The sequence below is a fragment of the Adelges cooleyi genome, unplaced genomic scaffold, assembly GCF_023614345.1.
Source record: "Adelges cooleyi isolate 19-005CV unplaced genomic scaffold, UGA_ACOO_1.1 ACOO_flye_CR_arks_rails_tigmint_CR_PRNA_260, whole genome shotgun sequence".
Classification (NCBI taxonomy): domain Eukaryota; kingdom Metazoa; phylum Arthropoda; class Insecta; order Hemiptera; family Adelgidae; genus Adelges; species Adelges cooleyi.
Genome location: NW_026095927.1, coordinates 1906 through 28854, shown reverse-complemented (window position 1 = coordinate 28854; position 26949 = coordinate 1906). Strand labels below are relative to the sequence as shown.

General features: G+C 28.4%; 1 protein-coding gene across 2 annotated transcripts; it reads left to right on the top strand.

Annotated features, from left to right (window-relative positions):
- The first annotated feature begins 19722 nt into the window (after positions 1 to 19722).
- LOC126837626 (uncharacterized) lies at positions 19723 to 26287 on the top strand. Of its 2 annotated transcripts, none has more exons than XM_050571557.1 (6): positions 19723 to 19844; positions 20001 to 20148; positions 20711 to 20769; positions 25422 to 25542; positions 25871 to 25976; positions 26123 to 26287. In XM_050571557.1, the coding sequence occupies exons 1-5, from the start codon at positions 19761 to 19763 to the stop codon at positions 25957 to 25959; spliced, it is 501 nt and encodes a 166-aa protein (XP_050427514.1). In that variant the 5' UTR covers positions 19723 to 19760; the 3' UTR covers positions 25960 to 25976; positions 26123 to 26287. The 2 variants fall into 2 exon arrangements, with proteins under 2 accessions (XP_050427514.1, XP_050427513.1); XM_050571556.1 differs by having other exon boundaries at positions 25871 to 25980.
- The last annotated feature ends 662 nt before the right edge of the window (positions 26288 to 26949 follow it).

Here is a 26949-nt window from a genome sequence, read left to right as displayed (position 1 = left end):
TTTATGAAATAATTACTTTGACAGGTTATTAAATTACTTTGCCGGAAATAACCCAGTGCGCACTATTGTAGTCGATGCTCTTTTTAGACAGTATAGGTATAGTGATAATAATATTTCACTAGGACTAATACGGTCGAATAGTTAAACACTTATAGAAATATAGTATAATTGATTAAAGTAATAAAAGTAATTACAGTAATAAAATCATAAAATATAATAGCTTGATGCATTAAAAAAAATATATTTTATTGTGTTATTTCTGTTTTTTTATAAAAATGTATTTTAAAATTATTTTCTATATCTTAGGATTGTCTTTTTATATTACCAATTACTATTTTTTAAACGCTTACTTTTATCTGAAATCATGATTTTATAATTTTTATAATAAAATCCTTATCAGAAGCGTATCAAATAATAAATGGGTTGAATTGAAGCATTGGGTAGGACACGTTATTTAAATTTTAGTATTTCAATATCGTTAAAGATTTATTCAAATTATATTATAACCGTATCCGCAACATAGCCATTACTAAACGTCGACCTAATGGTAGGTATGTATACCAAAAATCATATTAAAAAAAAAAAATCAACCAGCTTCTTGCAATTGCAAGAAGAACATTTAGTTTCAAAAGCGGATCAAGTCGATTATTGTCTAAGAAATCCTATCAGCTCAACAATTATTTTAGTAAGTATTTCTATCAAACTCTAAAAATTATAATTATTTAGCTTATTGAACCAAAATGTATAGTGTAAAAACAGTAAGTAATAAGTTTTTAGCTTCGATGCAAAGCGAGAAGGTATTGGTTTTACTCTGATGTGGGCTTTTTTTTTCGCTGTATACACTGTAACTTTTTTAATACTAGACCAATTCCTTCGAATAGCAACTCTGTAAATCACAAATTTTGTCTAGTTTGTACTTTGGGGGGGTAAAAGTTGAAAAAGTTTAAGCCTTCACAGGCGAAAGTTGAAAAAACAAAAAAAAAAAACCGTACGAGTTTTTAAGTTAGAACTTTTACTGGCTATAGTATCGAGAAAAAGAGTCGGATCGAGTTGAAATGTATAAGAAATGTTTATTTGGTATGCCCGCGCACGTCAGTTTTGTCAAATTCAAAATATACCCATTTCCCGCCCCCCTAGGGGGGGTACAAGTTTTTTTGTTTTTCGAAGTTTTTAGCCGTAATTTTAAAACTTTTGGGTTGAAAATTTGCCAATAGTTGGAACTCATATGTATCCATAACATATTAAGCGGGTGAAAAATTCGGCACTACAGTTTTTTTTTAATTGCCGGAAAACCGTGTTTTCGCACATTGCGTATATTTTAACAAAAACACCTAAAATCTTTAAAAAAAATTGATCAAATCATTAAAACAATTTTATTTATACCTATGCAGAATGATACTATTAGGTTTTGTGCTCAAGTACCACTTTTGACTTAAAGTTTACACAAATTCAATTTTTTTTTTTTTTTTTTAACTAAAAACCCAGTGTACCAGATGTGAGAAACGAACAGACACTAAAAATTATCAGTTGGTAACGTCGGTCCGTGTTAGATTAGGTTAGGGCCCAATGATCGGTATCATAATATTGTGTTTATTACATGATATCACAGGCGACTAAATCGTGTGACTGATTATAGTAGACACTCGATTTATTGGGAAAAAAACCTGTCCGTGTACTTATTAAGACACTTAATGATTCTGATACGACAAAACCACTGTCGTTATCTCGTTATTTTATAGCCTGCGTTATATAACCTTACCGAAGGTTAACTATGAGTATTTAATGTCCAACTACCTGCAAATAATGAAGAGGACTGTTGTTTTTTGGATTCAGATTAAGTGTTGGTTTTTATGCAGTATACCGCCTCAAAATGTATTTTTTATTACACAATTTTTTTAAAGGAAAACTAATGTTTTGTATATTGTTATACTGTTATTCATTTAAAGAGATCCCCGCTTGATTGTTTAAATTGTCTAATATTAGATAATCTGCTTCGTGCTAATTTTATTTTTTTAGTTTATCAACTTGTAGCTCTAATTTTGTAAAAAATATTTCATTATTTTATTACTATGTACTATTACTATTAAGATAAATTTTAATAATAATTAAGTCATAAATGATAATACTTTATTTTATGACTAGATCAAATCTCGTGAACTTTTAACATCATGATACTGCTCCTATGCTATTATTAAAAAAACACAATTTTTAAAATCTCCATAAAAGGTTATTGTTAAATAACAGGCAACAGCCGACTGCTAGTGGCTATACACGTTAGTAATATTTAACTAATAAGTAATAAATATAGGTAAAATTTATTGTTTTCTCCATCACAGTACCAGTATACGATTTATTTTAATTTAAATGTAAGAAAATCGATTTTTCTTTAGAAAATAACAAGAAATTAATATACAGGATGAGGCAGTAAAACAGCGATTTTCTAATGTATTTAAATGGTAAAACCCGTTTCACTATCCCACCCTTTACATTTTAAGGATCTATGAAAAGGTTTTTTTAGTTGCATTTTATTTTGTACATTGTCAATCTAGTAAAATAGAAGTATAATATAGCTTTGAAATAATATAATCTGTGAAGTATAAATAGTTTGTGTGAGATTGCTTTAATGGAAGTATATAATACATAAATATTAATTTTATTGAGAATAAGCGATTATAATTTAAACTATGGAGTACAAACGATTGAAACATGAATCGTCGACCATTCCAACAAAATATAACAAGACATTGTATATGTGTTATTTGGTCCACTAAGTTTTTGCAAAAAAAAAAACCAGTACAGTGGGGTCGGGGCATAGTGGGGACGGAGCATAGTTGGGTCGGGCATAGTGGTGACGGGGAGGTCACAGGTTTACAGGAATTTTTAAATCTGAAAGTGATAAAATCACTTTCGAAAAAACGCTTCGATGCAAATCGGTAGTTAGTATTTTCAAGCCAGTACAGTCCAAACCAAGCACAGTATAAACCAGCAAAGTTAGAAAGTTTTAAATGAAGGTTCTGTATTTACAAATGAGCATCAAAGCGTTTATTTGAAAGCAATTTTATTCAATTTTATCACTTTTATTTATAATAATTCTTGTAGACCTGTGACCTCTCCGTTTCCTCATTGCTTTGATTACATTATGCCAATACTCTACTGTACTAGTCCTCTCGGATAAAATCAGTGATTTTATCCGAGAGGACTAGTACAGTAGAGTATTGGCATAATGTAATCAAAGCAATGAGGAAACGGAGAGGTCACAGGTCTACAAGAATTATTATAAATAAAAGTGATAAAATTGAATAAAATTGCTTTCAAATAAACGCTTTGATGCTCATTTGTAAATACAGAACCTTCATTTAAAACTTTCTAACTTTGCTGGTTTATACTGTGCTTGGTTTGGACTGTACTGGCTTGAAAATACTAACTACCGATTTGCATCGAAGCGTTTTTTCGAAAGTGATTTTATCACTTTCAGATTTAAAAATTCCTGTAAACCTGTGACCTCCCCGTCACCACTATGCCCCGACCCAACTATGCTCCGTCCCCACTATGCCCCGACCCCACTGTACTGGTTTTTTTTTTATTGATAGTTATTTTGTTATCGGGTCTTAACAGCGTTGACTTACAACGGTATTGAGCGAACGGGTTTCTCGTAATATTTTTTACTAAAACAGATACAATTATTGCGTTTTACACAATCCACATTTTGAAGACAATTCTAAAATAGATTTAAATCATTTTGCTAAATATTGATTTTTTGAATTAGGGCAGAGGAAATATTTTTTAAAATATATTTTTGTATGTTTAGATTTGTGTATACAGGGTGTGCCACAAAGACCTGACAAATTAAATAACTTTTGTTCTAGTATATATGTTTCAGATTTTTTTGAATTAATTAAAACTCACCACGATTTTTATGTTGCTCTTAACTGTTTTACTTTTTAATATTATTTTAAAATTTGTTTAATTACTTTTTTAAAAATTATGTATGTGTAGTTAATACCTATCTCTAGTTTGTATTTTGAATAGTGTAACCTAACATTTTTACAATAGCATTTAAATAGTTAACAGAGAACAATTTTTTTTTTTGTAAATCTTAATTAGGGTAAACTCAATATAATGATTGTCAAATAAAGTAACTTTATAGTAGACCACGGACCAGGAAATATCGTGGTCTTGTAGAAAAATGTATATACAAAAATATACCTATTTATATTTATCGCATAAACAATAGTCACGCAGAACCAATACCTTCTCATCTTGGCATCACCGGAGGCAACTGTGACTAATATAAATTGTTTTTATTTTTATTATTGATTGCAGATAACAATGCATTTTTTTTGTTTTTTAACATTATTTGTACTTGTTAAAATATCGGCAAATGTTGGTAATTGTTACGTATCAGCAGTTTATATAAATACATATGGTGGGAATTGTCTACCATACGCGAGTGCTACACCGGCACAACTTGCCGTTCGTGTAATTTGGATTTCATAACATCAGCGAATATTATTATTTATATTAACCTAATTGTGTTTTACTTTCATACTAAGGTATAAAAGTAAGTATTATCTTTTTACACTTATTAACTTAATACAGCTATACATTTAAAACAAATTCAATATTTTTTTTTTTTGCAGAATAATTTAAGAAGGAAGTTTTTCTTGCAAGTCAGTAATCTTTTATTTAATAAAAAAAAGTTTATTAGGTTCTTGAAATCACTGAGTTTATAAATAATTTTAAATTATGTATTACAGATGAAATAACCAAGCTTACGTATAATGAGAATGATTTTATTCTAGAAAATAATTCTAGAATATAAGTGTTTTGCTATGTGTACATAATTGTCATAAATCAAGATCTTTGTTAATTAAAGTGTACAGTTTCAATAATTAGTTTATTAAGTACACCAGGTATGTAGAACAAGTGTACAGAACATTGTATTTAAAGTAGCTTAGGTTTAAAAGCTACCTACGTACAAAACATGGTTTAATAATATTCTGTTAATTATACAATTTATATAGTACTTACCAACTTTAATTTTATTTCAATATTTAAAAACTCTGTCTACTATTCTAGATGGATTAGAACTTGTAATTGAAAAAATGGTTAACGATGAAAAATATTACAACAGTTTCGGTAGCATAATTACAATAATATTAAAGATAAAAAATAAAATGATTAAAGTAGACATTTTTTTTATAAAATTGTAGTTTAAATTTATCTTTATGAAATTAGTGCGTAATAAATATTCGATTTTTATCCGAAATCAAAATAGAATCTTTTTGAAAAAATACTAATGTATGCTTAGTCAACCAATCTACTTGAATTCAGCCATTATAATTTCATAAAGTTACCCTAGTCTATTTAATATATTTGTTTTCTACTTTGACCTTTTTCTTCCAATTTATAAATATATATATAATGTAATAATTGATGATAGCAAATCAATTCTATGTAAATTTTAAAACCATTTACCATCCGATTGAGCTCATTTCTTCCGAATTACTGGTACACTTGTCTTTCTGTAATAATAATAGAAATGCAATATCATTAATTCATGTAATGTTAATTTCAGACAAATTTGACCTTTTAAACCATACACCAGGTAATAATTTTCAATGCACATTATGACAGTGTTTCCTCGAAGTTGTTTGATAATTATTATAAACAAAATATTTTTTTTAAATTTCAGACATGAAAAGCCAACCCTCTTTGACAAGTAACCACATTTGTTTATAACATATATAATTAACGCATAATTATTGTTTTTAAATACTTTGAGAATAACCATAATACGTACCTATTGACGAATACCAATGAAACATATTATTATATAAAATATGTAGGTACATTAAAATATATTTTAGTAAAGATATAAAATCTACTTGAACCCTAAACCATAAAAATTACACACTTCTTGAGTACACGTGTTACGACAACGATGTTGTCATCTTCAGCGCTAACAACAGCCTGAGACCGATTACGGGCGAACATCTCCCTCTATACATATATACAAGATCTTCATACCGGGTGTGACGTCACACCGGAAATGATGACTCATTGTCAACACATTTTATAAATTTTAATAAAATGTTTTGTAATGGACTTAAGTCCCAGTTTAACAAATTTTTCCTATTTTTTAACATTTCTATTGCTTCCCTAATATTAAGTTCTTTAGAGTTATTTACATTTTTTAGTAATTTTACTGATTTGATACTATGATTAGTGTCCAATAAATGTTCCGCAACAGGAGATTTGTGTACTTCTTGGTTTTTGATGTTCCTTATGTGTTCTTTAAACCTAACCCCAAAATTTCTTTTTGTTTGACCTACATAACATTTAGCACACTTTTCACATTGTATTTTATAAATCCCGGATTTTTCTTATTCCCCTATTTTATCTTTGGTACTACCTAACAAAGATTTTAAATTAGTACTTTTCGATGCGACTAGAGTTACACCGTAATTTTTAAAAATGTTTGTTAACCCCTTTGAAATACCTGGAAAATAAACCATACCCAATCTAATAATTTTTTCATTAGCCCTCCTACTGAGCGTACTGGCTGTTCTAACTTCCCTTGACCATTTTTGCTTATTGACTAATCTAAAAATCATATTTGGATCATACCCATTAAATTTAGCTATTTCAATTATTAAGTTAAGTTCTTTATCAAAATCATTTTTTAACATAGGAATATTTACTAATCTAAAAACCATACTGTTGAATGCTGCCATTTTGTGTTGCCAACTGTGATTCGAATTTTTCGGTATGTACCTAAATGTGTGCGTTTTCTTCCGATAAATCTCAAAACCTAAATAATTGTCCATTATTTTAATTAGTAAATCAAGGAAAGGTAACTTTCCATTGATTTCTTTTTCATACGTTAATGTAATAGAAGGATAATGAGAATTTATATTTTGAAGAAAACGATCAATATTGAAGTCTTTAACCACTATAGCAAAAATGTCATCAACATACCTAAACCAAACTTTCGGAAAATTATTATTACTATTTTTAATATTTGTTTCAAACCTACTCATAAACACTTCCGCCAAGAAAGGTGACAATGGATTACCCATTGCTGTGCCTTCAGAAGATGACAACATCGTTGTCGTAACACGTGTACGCAAGAAGTGTATAATTTGTATGGTTCAGGGTTCAAGTAAATTTTATATCTTTACTGATGAAATTGGTTGACATGGTCGTTTAATGGTCACGATGGTTAATATGCTATGCCTGAAACTAATTACATTATTTGAATAATAAAAACCAACAAAGTTTTGAGTGGTATATTTTGTTTTTTTTAACATTTAAAACGAAATTTTAATTTACTTAAATTAAATGAATAATACAAAACTACAAGTATGACTTGTAGGTAAGAAGCTAACATGATAAAAATTTAAGCTAGACCATTTTGCCGATTAGATTAATTTAAAGTGGCGTTTAACTCCGAGTAAATAATAAGTAATAAACAAATACATATAGATTATGATTCTGTTTATTCCCAAGCAGTATTCTTAGTCAATGAATGGAAAACACGGCAATAGTGTAAATAAGTTAGAAATACAAAACAGTAGGCACTCACATAACGTAGAACCGTTAACCGCTGTCCAGGGCTGCTACTTAAATTGTATAATACATAAATTACAGGCAAGACAAAACTCAATTGTAACTCAAAAACGAAACACGACGCAATACGTTCGGTATTTATCTCAGAATTCGACCAAGTTATTATGATTAAAGTCTAATGATTCACACGAATCGGACACCTAGCGACAATAATGTAAACAAATTGTTTCTATCGCGCTAAATCGAATTTAGCTAGTTATAATTCACAGAAAGGAGAGAGTACAAAAAGAAATCTCAGTTACTAAAAACAACAAAAATTGTGTTTAATAATAATTTTGATTTTAATGCAAATTGCACGACAACGCTAAACTGGGAAGCACCACACGGAGCCATTTGACAAACAGCCACCGAAAATCGACACGGAGCCACTCGACAAACAGCCGAAGAGATACCAACATGTACAATATTTATGTAAAAAGTACGGTTATAATTTGTGTATGTTTTGCGGCCGACACCTTGTATTATAACGGAGTAATAGCAAAAAATATAGTTTCCAAATTGTATATAAATAAAAATAAAAACAGTAACTTTGTAGAAAATATTATGTATTTATTAAAACCCCTATTGTATAGTAAACACTGTTACTATGTTCATTGTAAACATTTCAATTTACTCAACAGGATTTATTGTTAACTCATGTTATTAATAATAATTATTATGTTTCTAAATACTTTTACTCTATTATTATAAATAATTGTACATTTTTATGTTATTGATGCTTATTTATTAATATAATAAATAGGTAAAAAAATTATGTATATTGCCACGATATTAATTGAATAATATTGTAACTTGCTTTCATGTATTCCAATTAAATTACAAATATATTTTAAATATAAAACAAATTAAGTTATTAAACATTGTTTAATTTGTGTGCATTTTCATGAGTATCGGAATGAATGATCCATGTATATATTCTATATAAAACTAAAAAATATTTAATAAAGGTTTTTACTTTTTATTGACTTAGAACTAATTATTGAAAACTCAGAAGCAGAGGGTTAGAATTAGATAAATATCGATATACAAATAAAAAAAAAGTACATTTTTAGCTAATTGGCGAATGTGTATATTTTCCACACATTTAGCTTATGCTATATTCCATAGGCCATCTATATAAATTGGACTTTTTTATCTGATTAATTATTTCTATTTTTATTATCTATGTATATAAAAATAAATGTATGTGTGTGTGTCCCTCGCAATTTTCATTAGGGTTTGTAGAAAAACAGCATTACATGTTTATTTTGTATTAATATGTTGTAGGTAGAATCATAAAATATAAATGAATAACCAAATTATAAAAAATTATTAACATGTATTAGCCCGTAATACTTTATAATATCAGCGGGGCGCGATAAAACATTAATATTTACTACTAAGTCATCCTCAAGCCTCAACAATGTGCACCATGTATTTTTTTTAATAATGTACAATTCTTTCTAACTTTAATATTAAAATAACTTGTATGAAATCCGTTGTGTTAATAATATGTACACTATTAGTTTTTATTCAACAAATGATTAATATTATATGTTTATTACTGCTAATAATAACTTTTAAAAATAAACTTGTACATAATCATTTTAGAAAATACATTTTTGTCAAAGCTGTTAGAATACTTAAGCCAAACAATTTTTTTTTATTAAATCGTGGTCAATAATAAAATAAATTTTAATAATTATAACATTAAAAATAGATAAAACAGTAAAATCATCAAATTTTTTTGTAAAAACTATTGCCTTGCAGTCTTTTGTTATGTACCGGCCACCGCCAACGTGTTGGACCATCTAATTTATTTTTTGATAACTCGAATCTTATAATTATTTAAGATCAGTAATGGATGGCCGCAGTTGGTAACCAACCGTTGGTTTGTATAAACTTGACCATAGTAAACTTAGTAGTATTAACTTTTCGTTAATAACGTTTTAACCGTAAGAGACGCACTTCACGATAATTATAATATCACACACTAAGTATAAATCATTTTGTGAAACCTTTGTGTACTCTATGCACATGTATAAAAACATCTAGATAATGCAATCGGCAACACCAATACACATGTCACTTAAATTTGAGTTGTAGCTAACTATTAACTTGTATATTATAATAGTGTGAAATAAGGAAATCTATGTACCGGGTGATTGGTTAACTATTGAACACTCAATATCTTAGAAGATATTAGACTTTTTTAATTTTTTTTTTTATACTTTTATAGTAATTAGTTGGGACAAATTTTATATTTATTTCAAAATTTCAACACCATCCCTTATGCGTTAAAACCATATCAACTTTGGGTTTTTAAATGGTAACCCCCAATTTTTTTTATGATCCTGTTTATTTTTTTCAAAATTTAATTTTAGGCAAAAAAACTAGGTAAATCGTTTGAGTATTTAATGAGCTACACAATTTTAAAATTAAAGGGAGTGTAAAAAATAAATTAAATATCTTGGAGACGCTAACATATTAAGGTGACACTTGACTGCTCTCAAATAATCCCAAAATAAATATTATTTGAATTTTAAATTTATTTATTTCGCACTTTGTAAATTAAGTGTTAATATATATGAAATGGGGTATCAAAAATGAAGATGTTATAGTTATAATAGATTATTAATTATTTATCAGGAATGTAAATCTCCCCGGAGACAATGGCCTCTAAAATACCTTAAAGTGTAGCAAATTAGTAGAAAAATGGGTATTGTTAAAATAATGAAAAAAAAACGTTTTAAAAGACACGGCAGGAATTGAAATCTGTTAAGATAATTTAAATTCTGCGTATCGATGAAACTCGTATGTGGTCAATTATGATGGCAAACTATTAGACACAGATGTCTCTGATAGATCTTAAGTTGTAGTACATAAGCAGAAAAATATTATGTACATGTATTGTGTAAATAATAACATGTTTTCATATTGAACTGAAAAAATATGAAGATTACCTAGAAGCAAATTTATCGGTTTAAAAAAAAAAGCAAAATATATAATATTACTAGTATACATTTTGTAAAAGCAATACCAAACGATCACATTAAATATACTTTACGAATTCTTTTTGATAGGATACTAACAAATAACCATGTTTTATATAACACCGAAAATATATTTCAAACCATGAAAGCCATGTATATTGTATAACAAAATTGTTCAGGGAACGAATTTTATATATCATTCACAATAACATATCTTATCATCCCATTGATATGTTCTTATTCTACTTTTTATACACGTTATCAGAATGTCATAACATTTTAACATTTTAATCAAAGTATTTTGTAGTTATAAAAAATATTGTAAATTTTATAATGTTATAATTATTTTAAAATGAGTCGTCAGGAATTATAATCCATTATCAAGCTGTAGTACATAAGCAGACAATTTTTTTACACGTGTATTGTTCAAATAATAACATGTTTTCATATGAAACTAAAAAAAATGAGAAGCTTCTCTAAAAAAGATTCTATCAATTTAAAAAAAAATATCATGCTTCTAGTACACATTTTATAAAAGCGATACCAAAAGATCTGATTTAGCTATACTGATTTATTCTATAAAATTATAAATATATATTTTATGATGAATATACTTGATACTTATATGCGATAATGCAATTTTTTTTGCGCGACCCCCTCCCTCATTTTTTTCCAATAACTAAAAATAATAATTCATGCATAATTGTCTGAAATCGGGTGAAACTGTAATTTTCAAAAGATATTAGTTTTTAGCCATAGAATTGAAATTTTTGGGACTTCACATTGTACTTAAGAAATATTGTAAGCATTTTAAAAATGTCCTTATTTTGCCATTTACGTATATGAATGACTACGAACTGTCTGTTTATAAGTGAAAAATATTGTTAAAGTCTCCAAATACATTATAACTATTATTTTAATCAAGTTTCATTTTTACAGTCTGGAAATTGTTTTCTACTGTACTCACTTACAACTTGTAGCACTAACTGTTAATTTTACAATTCGTGTATTAAAAAAACAAGTTCTTAATACTTGTACATTTAATGGCAATTTACTTATTGTTACTTAATTTAAATAATTATTAATTATTATTAATGTTCTCAGAAATAGCCAAGGAACCAAATGTCTATTTTAAACATGAAAAAATGAGTCATAGTGTACACGTCATTATATGACCTTTTTTACACCGTCTGGTGTAGATAAATAATTGTACCTACTACAACTTTGTGTTCAAATCTAAGGTATTATTACGAAAATTAAAAACGTTATTGTCATTATCGATGGTTATTAGTAAAATAAAAACTTTAATAATCCTATCAAATAATATACTACTTGAATTTCAAATGTATTAATTTCGTACATTATAAATAAGGTGTTAAAATTAAAGATTAAATATATAAAATGGGTTATCAGCAATGTTGAATATGTTATAATCATTTTAAATAGACTTAGTTAGGAAATGAAATCCTCTTTTAGGGACTTAAAGCTATAAAGGTGTGCAAAGTACACCAAGAAGGTCAGTACAGTGGGGTCAATGCGTAATGGATCAAAGCATGGTGGGTACGTAGATATAAAGACAGATAACCAATATTTGGTTTAAGGAAAGACCCAAATTTTGAATTACTGAAATTAAAAAAAATTACATCTTAGGCTATAATTAATCTATAAATAAATATATATATATATATCAGAAATGTTTAAGAGTTTATAATTATTTTGAATAGACTTCTTAAAGATCTAAAAGTCTAAAAAATAAGTAGAAAAAATACGTGATTAAGTATTGTTTTTGTACACAAGACAAAAAAAATATTAAGGTTACATAGTATTTGAAAACAACAACTTGTTTCTTATCATTCGTAGGCTGTAGCCACGATTATTAATTCTAAAATTTTAACCTATATTGAAATAACAATATACATATATATGCATAAAATCGCAAAAAACAATATTTTGCGCGTGTATTGTTCAATAATAAAATATTTTTGTATTAAACTAAAAACGTATGAAGTTAATTAAATATGAATATATTAGTTTGAAGCGATACCAATAATTATCTTATTTAATAAACAATACGAATACTTCTCGTTTAAATACTAACATTTTTTCTAGTTAAAATAAATAATGAGTATTGACATTTTTAGCTTTTTTTAAGATTTTTGATTCTCGGCTGGAAAAAATAATAATATGTCTTATTAACCAAATTAAAAACTACAGTTTTTTTTAAATAATTTTTTGGTTGTTTAACAACCATCGTTGTTCATTTATAACCGAAGTATTTATATTTAAAATATTATTTCGAAAATTAAAAACGTTATTGTCATTATCGATGGTTATTAGTAAAATAAAAACTTTAATAATCCTATCATATAATATACTACTTGAATTTCAAATGTATTAAATCCGTACATTATAAATAACGCGTTAAAATTAAAAATTAAATATATGAAATGGGTTATCAGAAATGTTTAAGAGCTTATAATTATTATTAATAAACTTCGTTAGGAATTAAAATTCTCCTAGGGACAGGGGCCTCTTAAAGATATGAAGGTGTGCAAAAAAAGTAGAAAAATAACGCGCATAAGTATTTTTTAAATAATAAAAACGTGTTTTTGTACCAAACACAAAAAACAAAAATAATAAGGTTACTCATAAACAAATAAATCGGTTAGAAAAAAAAACGCCTACTCATTTTAGAAAAAGTCACATCATATTATCTGAATTGAATACATACAATTACCTACCTATAAAGTAGAACTCTTAATATTTAATGGGTGATACCCATAAAGGTAAAAAACCGGGGACCAGAAACGCTACGGTGTAAGATCACAAATTATACAAATTTTGGGTTTATGATATATTCTACTATGATTAAAGAATATACCATACAAAGTTGAAACTGAAACGAATATTTTTAAAAAATATATAGAGCTTCGCGATTTTAAGTTGAGAGATACTTTGGGTATTTTGAAGAAAAGCGGTACATTTTTTTATTATTGTCCAAATTAAGTACCTTTTTGTTGACAAGAATAACTCAGTGATAACATCACTTTCAAATAAACGCTTCGATGTAGTTAGAAACTAGGATCAAAGGGTTTTTTTAAAAGTGATTATAGGCAAGTAAGTCAGTACAGTGGAGTCAATGCATAATGGATCAAAGCATGGTGGGTACGTAGATGTTACAGGTCTATAGTATTTATTCAAAACCCAACGACTCGTTTGTATACGGTTGGTAATGTAGACAAAAGACAAATAACTGTTGGGATTACACAAGTCTTTTTTCATCACTGTCTTGTATTCTAATTGACAATTTTTTGTTATTGTGTTCATATCTCTAATATATTAATTGAATTCGTCTTTATTCTTTAATTTGTGGCAGTTAAGAAAATATTATTGTTATATATTTATTAAATGTAATATTAAATAATAATTATACATGTTTACATTAGGACGATTTAATTAAATAATATTTTGTTTTAATATAAAAAATAGTTGTTCGCATTAGCTCTTAGAACATCAGGGTCATGATAAAAAATAATTCAAACATTTGAATAGGTACAAACAACCAAACAAAATACGCTAATAAAACACTTGTTTTTGATAACCAACGTGCCCTAAAATTTTGTATGGTATTATTTTTAAATTTAGCTGTGTGTTAAGACATATTATTATGTACGTAACATTTTTTATAAAACATCAGTGAATTTTTCAAAAAAATGGTTACTTTTGTGATGTTTTAAAATTATACATTAAATTTTTAAATATGAAATCTATTACTATAGTCAAAACTTGAAACCCCCCAAAAAATTATTCATCTTTGTCAGACTTGTAGCTGAGTGATACTCAGCTAAATTCACCTAAATTAAAACAATGGTTTTAGCCAGTATTTTGTTTAAGGAAAAACCCAAATTTAAAATTACCGAAGTTAAAAAAATTACATATTAGACTGTAATTAATCTATAAATAAATATATATATTTTAGACAATATAAAAGTGTGAAAATATCATTTTTGTAAAGGGTTTTCTCAAGAAGCACTTTTTCGGTCTACATGATGGGTTTCACAAATTATAGAGAATATCACGGAGTATATTTAAAGTAATAGAACTTATAAAAACCAGTAAAAATCTAAAAGCTTAGAAGGGATTTGAACTCGGTCACTGAACCAGTTTCTTCGGTTAGCAATTATTGGGTCTTTTACTATTCAACTTTTTTCAACTTTTTAATAAGGAAAACCTAAAAAGGGGAAAAATTTACACATTGACCATTGTCAATCATTAGGTTGCAATGTGTATGTTAATCAACAGTTAACGTGTATTGGAAAATATTTCTATTATATTGTTAATTAGGTACGATATATGAGTAGCTATAGCAGTAAATTGTTACAGACAAACGATCAAATCCCTAATCGTATTGACCCTATTACAAAAAAACACATTTTTTAGCACATTATTGTCTTTAGGTACAATTATTTTATTGATACTTAAATACAAGTATAGACGGTGCTATACCATTATAGATTCGCATCGGAGTGTTTATTCGAAAGTAATTTTAACACTTTCAGCTGTACTAATTCATATAGATTTGTAACCTCCCAACCCTAATATAATCCATCCCCACCGCACCAGCTTTTTTTTTATACAAAGATACTTTATCTTTTACTGTTGATGCTAAATAAAATGTCTGTTTGAACTCATAGTATATGCATACTATACAGTTTGGCCTATATAAAAAAAAACCACTGAACTATTTTATTTTAAAACTTGTGTAACACTGAGTTACATTTGTTTATCACTTGTTAAATTATGTTGGAATGGTCAATGATTTATGCTACAATCATTTGTACTCAACATAAATAATATTTTATTATATAGAAAATACATGTTATATACTTCCATTACAGTAAAAGTTTGCGACCTGAACATAATGTACCACCATAACAGTCAACTATTTTTTCGAGTTTTAAACAACTCATATTATAAAAGTAAACCTTACCTAGGCACTACTGTAGCTTTTGTTTTATATTCTCTATAATATAATGAAAAACAAATTTCAATATGAATAATAACAATATTATTTTAAAGCTGAAATGTAAGTCTCCCTAGAGACATGGGCCTTTTAAATACCTAAAGGTGTAGTAAATAAATAGAAAAATAATGTGCATGGGTATTGTTAAAATATTGGAAAAAATCAGTTTTGTATTTAATGAAAAACATATTTAGGTAACTCATGTATAAATATATCGGTTTGAAAAACAACAGAAACTGTAGGAATGCCTACACATTTTATAAAAGTTATATAAAATCATCTGATTTGAATTTACGTTGATTTAAACTTAGTTAAGAAAGTAAATAGTGTTCAAAAATAAATACAACTATGAGTGATTATATAATGAAAAATTTGATTCGATGTCAATCGAAATATTTAATAATAATTAAATATTTGAAATATTTTTATGGATTTACGAATTGAAGTATACGGTGTCTAATAAACCTTTTTTGTTTAATATGTTATGGATACATATGAGTTCTAACTATTGGTAAATTTTCTACTTAAAGGTCCTAAAATTATGGTTAAAAAACTAAAAAAACAAAAAAACTTGTACCCCCTAACCTAACCCCTAGGTGGGTGGAAAATGGGTGTAATTAAAATTTGAAACAACTGACGTGTGCGGGCATACCGAAGACATCCTTCATTTACTTTGATGCCAATTAACAGGTGTCACATGAGAAATTACTAAATAAAAAATCTTTTTATTTTTTATGAATCTTTAAGTGCAAGGCTAGAATTAAGCAATAAAATAATAGAGTAATTGTATTTAGGTACAATTATATAAACATGGCTATTAAAGTTTTAAAGGACTCGTTAGGAATGGAAATCTGTTAATATAATTGAAATTCTACGTATGGATGAAACTTGTTTAGAGTAAATTGCGATGGAAAATTCCAATACAGATGCCTCTTACAGATCTAATGTTATAGTACATAAACAGAAAAATAAGCAAACCTAAATCACTAGAACTTCCCTTGAAATATATAAAAATAATTAAAAGTTGGTGTATTGATGAATCTCGTTTTACATTAGGATACCAAAATTGTTTGTAGCTATTATAAAAAATGTATGTTTTAACTTTGTAAGATTTTCGATACTCGGCCAGAAACAAATAAAATGTCTTATTAAAAAAATTCAAAACTACAGTTTTTTTGAAATAACATTTTGGTTATTTTATAACTGTTGTTGTTTATTTATGACCGAAGTGTTCATATCTAAGATATTATTTCGAGAATTGAAAACTATATTTTTATTATCAAATGGTTATTTGTATAATAAAAATTTTAATTAATTAATAATCCTATCATATAATATACTAATTAAATTTTATATGTATTGATTTCGTACATTATATATAATGTGTTAAAATTTAAGATTAAATATAGCAAATAGGTTTTCAGCAATTTTGAAGAGTTTATAATTATTTTGAATAGACTTCTTAAAGATCTAAATGTGTAAAAAATAGCGTGCATAAGAATTGTTCAAATAATAAAAACATGTTTTTGTGCTTAAGACAAAAAAAAATATTAAGGCTACATAATATTTGAAAACAACTACTTGTTTTTACGATTCATAGGCTGTAGCCACGATTATTAATTTTAAAATTTCAACCTATACTGAAAAAACAATATGCATAAAATCGCAATAACACCACAGCCAGGCTAGAGCAGAAAAATATTTTGCACGTGTATTATTCAAATAATAATATGTTTTTGTATTAAGCAAAACATGTATGAAGTTAACTAAATACGATTTTTTTAGTTTGAAGCGATACCAAATTATCTTATCTAATGTACAATACGAGTACTTATCGTTGGAATACTAACATTATTTTTAGTAAAAATAAATAATGAGTAGGTAATGACATTTTTAGCTGTGTAACATTTTCTGTTCTCAGCTGAAAACAAATAATAATATGTCTTATCGACCAAAATACAAAATTACAGTCCTTTTTTGAAATAAAATTTTGGTTATTTTACAACTGTTGTTGTTTATTTATGACCTAAGTGTCTTAATCAAAAATATTATTTTTTAAGAATAAAAAACATTGTCATTATCGAAGGTTGTTTCTAAAATAAAAACTTGAATAATCTTATCATATAATATACTACTTGAATTTCAAATATTTTGATTTCGCACTTTATAAATAATGTGATAATTTTAAAGAATATATATATATATATATATGAAATGGGGTATCAGAAATGTTGAATACTATGAAATATATTTCAAACCGTATGTGTTGTATAGTAAATAGTAATATTGTTCCTGAAACGAATGATTAATATCGTCCCAAATGATATAACTAAACGATAACTTGTTTTAAATTTACTTTTTTTACAAGCTCATACTTATAATTTTGAAATAATTAGAGTGATTGAGTAATCATGTACACAACTACATGAAGACGGTTCTTAAAGTATTAAAATGAATCTTCAGAAATTGATATCTATTAACCCTTTACTGCACAATGTTCCATATATGGAACTATTGTATGTATTGTTTACATCTGTTCTTGCTATACATCTTTGTATGCACAATGTTTCATAATTGGAACAATTCTTTAATTAGTACTTTTCATGAAACCAAAACTAAAAAAAAATTTATTTTTATTTTTTTAAGTAGTACTAAGTACATTATAGCATATGGTTAAAAAAAAATTCATTCAGTGAAGGGTTAAAATAATATCAAATTCGGTGTAATGAAAAAACTCGTTTGAGGTAAATTGAGATGGAAAATTCTGAGAGACTTTTCGTATATCTTTTTACCAGTACAATACTAAACTATTGTTTAAAGATAGTATGTTTGAACCCGAAACTTTGCTTCATTTGTTTAAAATATAGAATTAAAATCCTGGATTCCTAACTTGGTTAAGTGTCCCATTGTAATCATATGAAAGAAACATAATACAAATAATAGAACGTCTAAAATAACAATGTATGATGTCACCAATATAATACCACACTATTATTCAATGATATTATGTCATTCATTTAAAAAAAAAAGTTTTACAACAGTAGAAATAAAATGAAGGATTCCTAACTAAACTTAAGTAAATTTACCAGTTTAATCATACGAAAGAAACCTAATACAAATAATAAAACGTCTAAATTAATAATATCAATGTGAGTGATTTGAAAACAAATATTTTTCCTATAAAACGGTTAGTTCACGACAAGCTAAAAAGTACTAATATATTGCTATGTGACGGTTTTGTAAATAGGTATTAGATACATTTTTGTTTTTATTAAACGGCAAAAACACTACTGTTTTTATACGATTCATAGACTGTAGCCACAATTTCAAAATTCAATATACAATTTCAACATATATTGAAAGAATTGTACATATACATTTTGTTAAGTTTTACACTGAAATCGCAATAACATCTCTGCCAGGCTAGAACTGAGTAAAAGAGTGATTGAGTAATCGTGTATACAACTACATATATGAAAACGGTTCTTAAAGTATCAAAATGAATCTTCAGAAATTGAAATTTATTAAAATAATATAAAATTCGGTGTAATGATAAAACTCGTTTGGGGTAAATTGAGATGGAAAATTCTGAGAGACTTTTCGTATATCTTTTTACCAGTACAATACTAAACTATTGTTCAAAGATAGTATGTTCGAACCTTGCTTCATTCGTTTCAAATATAGAATTAAAATCCTGGATTCCTAACTTGGTTAAGTTTCCTATTGTAATCATATGAAACAAACATAATACAAATAATAAAACGTCTAAAATTACAATATCAATTTGGAAGTAATTTGAAAAACAATAATTTTTCTATAATACGTTTATTCTACAAAAAGTTTAAAGACGGATGAGTAAACAAGTAATAGCTAAATTGTTAGTGTTTGTCAAGCGGCAAAACAACTACTATTTTTTTACGATTCATAGGCTATAGCCACGATTATTTATTTCAAAATAGAATTTTAAACTACATTGAACAAACAAAATACATATGCGTTTATACAAGTCTTATAAGTTTTACACTGAAATCGCTACAACAGAAGCCATTTAAAAGAATAAGAATCATTTAAGTTTTAAACAACGGCAGAACAGTATTCGAATATCTTAGGCGTTGAAAAAAAAACAGACAATCATGAATTTTAAAAATTGTATTCTGTTTTTATCTTTGTTTGTTCATTTGTCTAAAGCAAATCCTGGGCTTTGCGAAGATCCGTCGGTAATTTAAAATATTTTCTATCTAATTATATGATTCATTAAAAAAAAATGCAATTCTCCATAAATCTATTGATTAATATAATAGTAAAAAGTTCGAGACACATCAATTCTAAAAAACAGTATTCACATTGTTTATTAAAAATGTTAATAATTTTAGATTCTAACCAGACTTCATACAAAGATTTTAGAACAAGGCAACGATGTTACCAAGGAAACAGTAATAGAGTACATAAAACAACAAAACGTGATGAGAGATTTTGATATTTCTATATTCGATATCAATAAGATACTTTGTTCAGTGTGGAGTACGTTGAACAATAATAATAATTAATGTATATTGTAAAATATATGTGTGAAATGTGAAAACTAATATTCACTTCGATGTTATACATAAATAAACATCGATAGTTGGGTATGTTGGAATATTGGGTAGTGCGTTTTTTCCAACATTTCTAAGGGGTATTTATACTTTTATGAAAAAGGCGTCGGGGGTAAAAAAAAAATGCAGAAGATGTCTGTAAAGGTAGTTGGGTAGATCAAGTTACTATAAAAATATAAAACGCTTTTATATTGTTTCTTACAAATCGTGTCAGAATGTGAAACGTTTTGTAAAAGTTACACAATCTGTAATTAATATTGAAATATTTATTTAACGACATTCCTCAAGAATTTTGTTTTAAACGCGATTGTTTTAAAACTAAACAAGGGGACAAATAAAACTATTGTTTTTAGGTCATTTTAATGTGTAGTACCCTTAATGACGTTACTTTATAAAAACGCAATATCAAAAATTGCAACAACTCCATCCCTTACAGCATATTGTAGTTTAGTAAATTTTAATGTGAACACTTTTATAATGCTTTCTAGGTACTAAAATGTCACCGAACGAATTTATAGCAGTAATAACATCAAAATTTACTTTTTGGGTAATTATGATTTTTTTCTATCCTAATATAGGATCTTTATTTTCTAAAGACTAAGCCTTGTCATAGCGAAAATATAGACTTCCACTCTTCTCTCTTTAATGCTAGAGTCTTCATATGTGAATACCCGTTGCATCCAGCCATTCCAATCATCTAATGATGGATAGCAATACACTCGTTTCCTCTACTATTTGGAGAATTTCTTCATTGCTCTTTCTTTCAGTCCGACTAATACGAAGTAATCTTCTCCAGGTCCACATTTCTATTGTTTCAAGTTTTTTGTATCTCGTACTGTCAAGGTCCAGTTTTACAACTATACAACAAAACACTCCATACGTAGCTTTTGGCAATGTTTTTTCTGGTCTTAAGACATGGGAGTATCATGTGGTAGTCTCCCCTTACTTTCCTCATCGCAGTATTCTGATAATAATATTCTGAATAATCTGATAACGAGCAGTACCAGACGGTTCTTCTTCCGCCTCGTTTCAGTACTGATGGTTACTGCTGCCCTCCATCAGGTGTTTAATCCCCATTAGGGAATAAACTGTAACGGTCACATTTAGCCGCCCGTTACCACTCGCCTCCAAATATGCATTATTAGCAGTTTACCCCGATTAGCATGTAAGCCATTATAGGTAGGGGAGACAACAGACACACGGGACAATGCCAGGGGCACCGATGCCCAGTTAGTTGACATACTACCATCTTCGGACCGCGACCTAATTATTCTAAAGCCATTACCTATATTTCACGTTACATTACTATTTTATATTTCTTTTAACTTTACCCGTACTCGTGTGTCCGTTCAACTCCGCCATTACCTGGACTAACTACAGAGAACGCTTTAGGATCCAGGTAGAGGTGTAATATATATGTACATAGCTTTACTTATTTAATAAACCTGTTTTCGTTTCGTTGCACACTTGAGAGTTAAGTTATTTAGAGGTACGATCGCCTGTTAAGCTCCTCAGGCGATATAGCAAATATACAAAGGAGACTTTAGGGATATTTAAGTGTAGATACGGCCTAGCCATCCGTCCCGTCTTCGGGTCCACTAATTTAACCCTATCGACTGTCGTTTCAGCCTAGCCTAGCTAACTAGCCACGCAGACACTTTACAATTTGGTGGAGGCGCCGATATTCGTTAGTCTTACCTCAGGGAGGGACCCCAATATTTTTAAGGGAATAGACGACGGACACGACCCCATATAATTGTACCTGCTATTTTTAATTAACTCTCAGGTTGTAGTAAAGTACATTTTTTTTTTATTAAGTATCAAATTGCATTTAATATTGAAATTTATTAATTTATTTTATAATATTTGGTTAACATTTTTCTTTTAAATTCTTATTATATTTTATTGAATATTACGATCAAGAATTCAATATGACAGCCCCTATGATAGCAAACTTATCACCTCTTGCCCTAGACACTTTTCACGGTACAAGCGACGAATCTGTCTACGATTTCATTACCAAATTCGATAGGATAAAAAAATTAAATAATTAGACGGATGAACAAACCTTATTGTACTTTCCATTTTATTTAAAAGGCACTGCAGAATCTTTCTATTTTTTATTTGAAAAAAGAAATACCAATTTAACTTGGGCCAATATTAAAGATGAATTTAAAAAAGCGTTTAATACAGTAACCCGTAAAAACATGCTTAAAGTTAAATTAACTCAAAGAAAACTGAATCTTGACGAAACAGTTAATGAGTTTATATGTGACTTTAACCGCCTTTCTGATGAAATTGACCCTGACATGTCTGAAGAATCCAAAATAACACAAGTAATGCGTAAATTACCACCCGAGTATTTTAGTATGATTTGTATGCAAGACAATTCTACTATGAAAAAATTAGAATCTAATTTAAGAAAGGCCGAAGGAGCCCGAAATTTATTTAATACCCCAACCAACCCCGAGGTAGAAGCCTTAAGAATTCAAGTAGAGACACTCACAAAACAAATCGCAGAGTCCACTTTAACTCAAACCCCCTATGGAATAAATCATATTCGAACAGTTAATAGAAACAACAATAATTTTAAGGATAGTTTTAATAACGGCATAAATAGGCATAATAATGGTAATTATAACATTAATAGTTACGACGATGGTCGTAATATTAATAATAGAAACCTATACAATCAACAAGGGTATATGAATCCTAATGGTAATAATTATAATGCATGGTCTAATGATAATAGTCAAAGACCACCCCCGTTAGTAGAAAATATAAGTAGCTGTTTTATGAATAACAAAAATGGTCTAAGTAATAACCTAGTAATTAGAGGTATTTTAAATAATGTTGGTTATAAGTTCACTATTGACTCAGGAGCAAGTGTAAGCGTTATTAATGAATCTTTACTTCCAAAAAATCAATATATTAATTCATTTGGGCAAACAAAATTATATACTGCGATAGGTTCGCAACTACATTTTGTAGGAAAAACAAATATTATAGTGTATTTTAACAATGTGCCGTTTGAAATAGAATGTGCAGTGGTAAAAAATTTGAAAGGTAATAGTCTTTTAGGCATGGATTTTTTAACAATCTATGAAGGTATAATCAATTTACGTAAATTGCAGTTATCTCTTAGAGTAAATGACGAAGAGATGGTTATACATTTTTTGAAAAATAAACATAATAGATTTAGTATAAACACAATTGGAAATAATAACTATAATATCTATAGGACTCAAAATAATATGAGTAATAGGGGTAGCCAAAATAATTATCGTGATACCAGGTGTTTCAACTATAAAAGACATGTTGATAACTTTAAATATAAGACTCATAGAGCAAACCAAAATAATTATCAGGATACTAGGACAAATCACGGTACGAATTTTAACAATTCTATGCATAGTGCTCGCAAGTCTAATAATAATATTAATAACAATAATATTACTTATAAGAATGGGATAAATAATAATAAGGTTAGGGATGTATTCAATAGGAATTATAAGACAACCCAAAATCGCTATAACGGTACCAGAAATATTAACTTTAATTATGCCAGTAACAATAATAATAGGTCTACTTGTAGTAGTTTTAACAGTCAAAAGCCCTATTTTACTAGAGTTCCATATGTATCTAATGAGAATTAGAGCTCCTCGGGCGATATATTAAGTTAATAAGGGAGACTTTAAGGCCAATTAGACGTAGACAACGGCCTAGCCAACCGTTTCCCGTGGGGATCCGTCTATTTTAGCTTTATCGACGGCCACTTTGCCTAGTCTAGCCAGCTAGACAAGTAGGTCCGTTACAACTTAACGGACTTAATTGTAACGTGTCTGCGTGGCTAGTTGGCTAGGCTAGGCTGAAACGACAGTCGATAGGGTTAAATTAGTGGACCCTAAGACGGGACGGATGGCTAGGCCGTATCTACACTTAAATATCCCTAAAGTCTCCTTTGTATATTTGCTATATCGCCTGAGGAGCTTAACAGGCGATCGTACCTCTAAATAACTTAACTCTCAAGTGTGCAACGTTGCTCCTCTGAATTATAATACTCTAAAAATTCCTTTTTCAAATCTGCCCATTTTAAATCTGCGCTTTTAGATTCTATTCTTTTATACAACTTTTTCGCTTGTTCTCTTAAATATAGCGGAAACCTTATTAGCCTTTGCGCCTCACTCCAGTCGTTCGCAGCCGATATCCTATCGTAAGTTTCTAGATAACCATTAATATCTTCGGTCAATTGACCGGAAAAGCATTGCGGAGTGATATTCATAATTAATTTTTAATTGAATAAAAATAATGCAATTTAAGTTAAATAAAATATCTTTTAAAATTCCAGAGCAATTTGTACCGTAAAATAAAACACCTTAACACAAACTGAGAGCGAATAAATTAATCAATGCAGTTTTATGGGGTCGTGGCCGTAGTTTATTCACTTGCAAAATGGGTTCTCCCCCAAGATAAAAAATAAAACTAACGGCAATCGGCGCCTCCACCAAGTTGTAACGGACCTACTTGTCTAGCTGGCTAGACTAGGCAAAGTGGCCGTCGATAAAGCTAAAATAGACGGATCCCCACGGGAAAACGGTTGGCTAGGCCGTTGTCTACGTCTAATTGGCCTTAAAGTCTCCCTTATTAACTTAATATATCGCCCGAGGAGCTAGAACGGGCGGTCACACTGTTAAATAATCTAACTCTCAGCTGCAGGCTACAAGATGTTTTATTCTAAATTAGGGTTTCTAAATAAAATACAAAATTATACAATATATATATATATATATATACACTCTGACCTGGGTTGGACGATGAAATGGTTGGTCAAAGCGGAGTTGAAACGGACGCACACAAAAGATAGTCGGATGGGCGGCTTGTAGTAAAACGGCAAAAATATAGAGCGCAAGGTCGAGGATATTGGCGGTCCGTGATGGTAAAGTCAACTGGTTAATTAGATGATACGTGACGTGCATTGTCCTGTGTGTGCGACCGTTCCCCTACCTATAAGCGGGGGTGCTGTGTCAGTTGGTTTGGGACGCGAAGTAACGGTCAAGTGAAATATGATCGTTACAAAACGTACTTACTGAATTCGCTCGTTTAGAGCTTTCCGCCAGTAAGAGCTGGAGGTCGTCTGGGGTTCCTTGGCCCGTAACAAAATATGTTCCCCTAATTTTAAAAACAATTTTATGATTTTAGGATCTCCAAGATATTTATAACGGAATCGTCAAAAACCGTCCAGTTACCAAGAGCGCAGTTAAAGAGTATTTACGGGAGAAACTAAAGCTGGTTGAAAACGAACTGACAACAGCATTGAAAGGTACGTAGAAAGAACAAGTTTTAGAAATGTAAAACGCTTTTATCTTCTTTTTCGACGAAATATGTTACAAAACAATTTTATGACTGTTGGACTGATTTTATTTAACATTAAAATATTAATTTTATAACATTGCTCATGAAATTTTTTTCGACATGATTTTAAATTATTGAAAAACTAAATTATTGATTTAAGATGGCTTTTTATAACACCCGTCATGGCCAAACTTTGTACATAAAAACGCAATAATAATAATTGCAACCACTCGATTCGTTACAGCATTGTATAGTTTGATAAATTTTAATGTGAATACTTTTTAATTGATTTCTAGAAACTGATATGTCATGGAACGAGTTTTATACATTAATGGTTTTTAAAAGTTTATCTATACGCTACAACACCGACCAGTTGAGGATTTAAACATTTGCAACCCCCAAGCAAGTAATATGTTCACTCTTACACATTTTTTGTTTTTCTTCAACTGAAGGATATTAAATTTGATATAATTTCACATATTGTAATCTGCGATATTGCGATAATAATATTATCGCATTGTTAATTTTTTTTTGTGTTAATATTATAGGGCTACAAATTTACTGCAACTTTCTATCGCCGTTCGCTGTAATAATAAAATTAAACTTTTTAAATTATTCAAGTTTATTTAAATAAAAATTCAAGGTTTATGTATTAATTTTTTAAAAATTTAGAGGGTGTGTGTTTTTTTGTGTTAATTGAATACTGTACTATTTGGGTGATTTGAAAATTGTATTTTTAAATATTATAAATTTATAAAAATGTTAAATAACTAGTTTTCAGCATATTAAAATTATAAATTAACCTTATCTGCTCCGTCTTAGTTTTTGATAATAAATAAATATATATAACATTTGATTGTATCTGTAGAGTTGAGAGTAGTGTCAAAATCGAGAAAGGTTAGGTTAGGTTACTCTTTCAAAATTTAAGAGCTGAAAATTAGACTGGAGTTATAGTTTAATCTGAATATGTGTTTATTTATATTACATCGATCAAAAAATACTTGATACATTGAAAACGAGGACACAAATATCAAATCAAATCAAATCAATGCTCAAATTCAAAAAGAAACAACTGTATTTAACCGTTAAAAACTATTAGTTTTGATGCCTCAAAAGTAGTAGTTGTAACACTGTAGGTACATTAACATTTTATTATAAGACGGTTGTGTTAACAAGTAATACATATTTTGGTTTTGTCAATCGGCAAAACAACTACTGCGTTTATGATTTGTAGCCCGTAGCCAAGATTATTTTTGTAATGTATCATACATTTATTGGTCAATACACTATAAATAAATGCATTACATTGTCTCATTTGCTTACAATAATCTTAAAATATTTATTATTTGAATTTTAAATATATATTATTTCGCAC

Coding starts and splice junctions, on each gene's coding strand:
- LOC126837626 (XM_050571557.1), top strand. CDS start 19,761: ATGAATTTTAAAAATTGTATTCTGTTTTTATCTTTGTTTGTTCATTTG. Junction 20,770..25,421: donor CATCAAAATTTACTTTTTGG/GTAATTATGATT, acceptor TTATGATTTTAG/GATCTCCAAGATATTTATAA. Junction 25,543..25,870: donor ACTGACAACAGCATTGAAAG/GTACGTAGAAAG, acceptor ATTGATTTCTAG/AAACTGATATGTCATGGAAC.